This window comes from Propithecus coquereli, unplaced genomic scaffold (genome assembly GCF_000956105.1).
Source record: "Propithecus coquereli isolate 6110/MARCELLA unplaced genomic scaffold, Pcoq_1.0 Scaffold56, whole genome shotgun sequence".
Classification (NCBI taxonomy): domain Eukaryota; kingdom Metazoa; phylum Chordata; class Mammalia; order Primates; family Indriidae; genus Propithecus; species Propithecus coquereli.
This window is the reverse complement of record NW_012151507.1, coordinates 2,664,769-2,666,322: the sequence shown is the minus strand read 5'-3', so window position 1 is coordinate 2,666,322 and position 1,554 is coordinate 2,664,769. Positions and strand designations below refer to the sequence as shown.

General features: G+C 35.3%; 1 protein-coding gene across 1 annotated transcript in view; it reads right to left on the bottom strand.

Moving 5' to 3' along the window:
• Window positions 1-1,554, bottom strand: part of BLZF1 (basic leucine zipper nuclear factor 1) — a 62,876-nt gene that overhangs the window by 48,448 nt on the left and 12,874 nt on the right. Inside the window, exon 3 of the mRNA XM_012657710.1 lies at window positions 179-618. Within this exon, the coding sequence (XP_012513164.1) occupies window positions 179-618 (440 nt within the window). The remainder of the gene's footprint in view (window positions 1-178; window positions 619-1,554) is intronic.

Below are 1,554 nucleotides of genomic sequence, written 5' to 3'. Positions count from 1 at the left end.
CCCAATATAAACTCTCTCTAGAGCTCTGAGAATGAGATATTTAAGAGTAAGCATTTTAAAGAAATGACAAGCTATGATGAATGACATTCCCCTGAAGAAATATAGTTTTCTAACATCAGATTTAGAAGGTTTAGCTGTAAAGAGTAGTTCTCATTAAACTTATTAAGGCTGTTCTTACCTCTGTCTGTACTCGGAGTTGGTTTGAAAGACCTTCTTTGTCCTGTAGCAACTTTCTTTCAGAGTTCTTGAGCTTTTCCAACATATTCTTTACCTCTGAGAGTTCTTTAGTAGGTTCTGTAATTCCCTCTGACTGACCATGAAATTCTCCTTTATGATGTCCCAGAGACTTAACCTTTGCATTTTTCTTGGGGATATCATGAGTTATAGCAGCTTTGGGAACTAATATTCTTACAGCTTCGACTTCCACTGCCTTTTCAGTGAGAATTTCCCCTAACTGAAGAACTCCTGGGCTCTCTGATGGAACAGCTTTCTTCCATGGACTCTGAGGGATATGATGTTTTCTGGACTGGACTCTAGAGAAGACTTCAACAGATTTAGATGGTTCCTCAGTTTCCATTCCATCTCCTGCTCCTCGGATTGGGGTTGAAGTAAGGGTCACTAACAAAGGGAAAACAAAACATAAACTATTTACCAAAAAGAAATGCCAAGAACATGTCAAGACATGTTATACCCTACATTTAGAATTACTGGCACTAAAAAAAATTAAAAAGAGGAAAAAATTCAGAGTAAAAACTGATTTTTAAAACAATCATGTCTACAAAAGATGGACAGTTTTACATGTTCAAACTTTCTTCAAGTAAATGGCTTCTCTCTTGGTGGACTATGCAAAAGATTTGGATTCAGAGTATTTGGTTCTGACTTCTACTTCCTAGTATAACCCTGGATAAATACATTTAATCCTTTATGAATCTCTATTTCCTAATATGTCAAACAGAGATGGTTAACAACTATGCTACAGAGATATAGTAAGAAAGAATGTAATATGATCAGGTGCCTGGTATGCTATAGACACTCAATAATGTTAGTTAAATATAAAATTAAATATCGGCTATATCTGTGCATATTTAAAACCATCTACCACAAAATAGATTCATCTCTTTTTGTGAACTCTTGGTAAAGAATGCTTTGCACAGGGGTAAGAGAAAGCATCATACATGTTGCACTGGAGAATTGATTAGGAAAAGATTCAATCCTATTCTTAGGCTTAAGTGTTTAAGTCCTGCTTGTACAAGTCAAACTACACTGGGTTAGATTAAACTTCCTTAGACATCACTTTCACCATATCATACTCAAGGTATTTTATTGATGTCTTATTCCCTCTAGTGGCTTTCAACTTATTTTAGGTATACTACATTCCCAATAAAGTGCCTTATTTGCAGTACTCAATATATATCTGATTAATAAAAAATAAATAACAACAACGGAAGGGATAATAAAGGATGGGCATACAGGTCAGTAACAATGGTTATAACAATGAACTTTGAACAGTCACAGGCAACAGACATGAATGCCTAATGTAAGCCAGGCATTCTG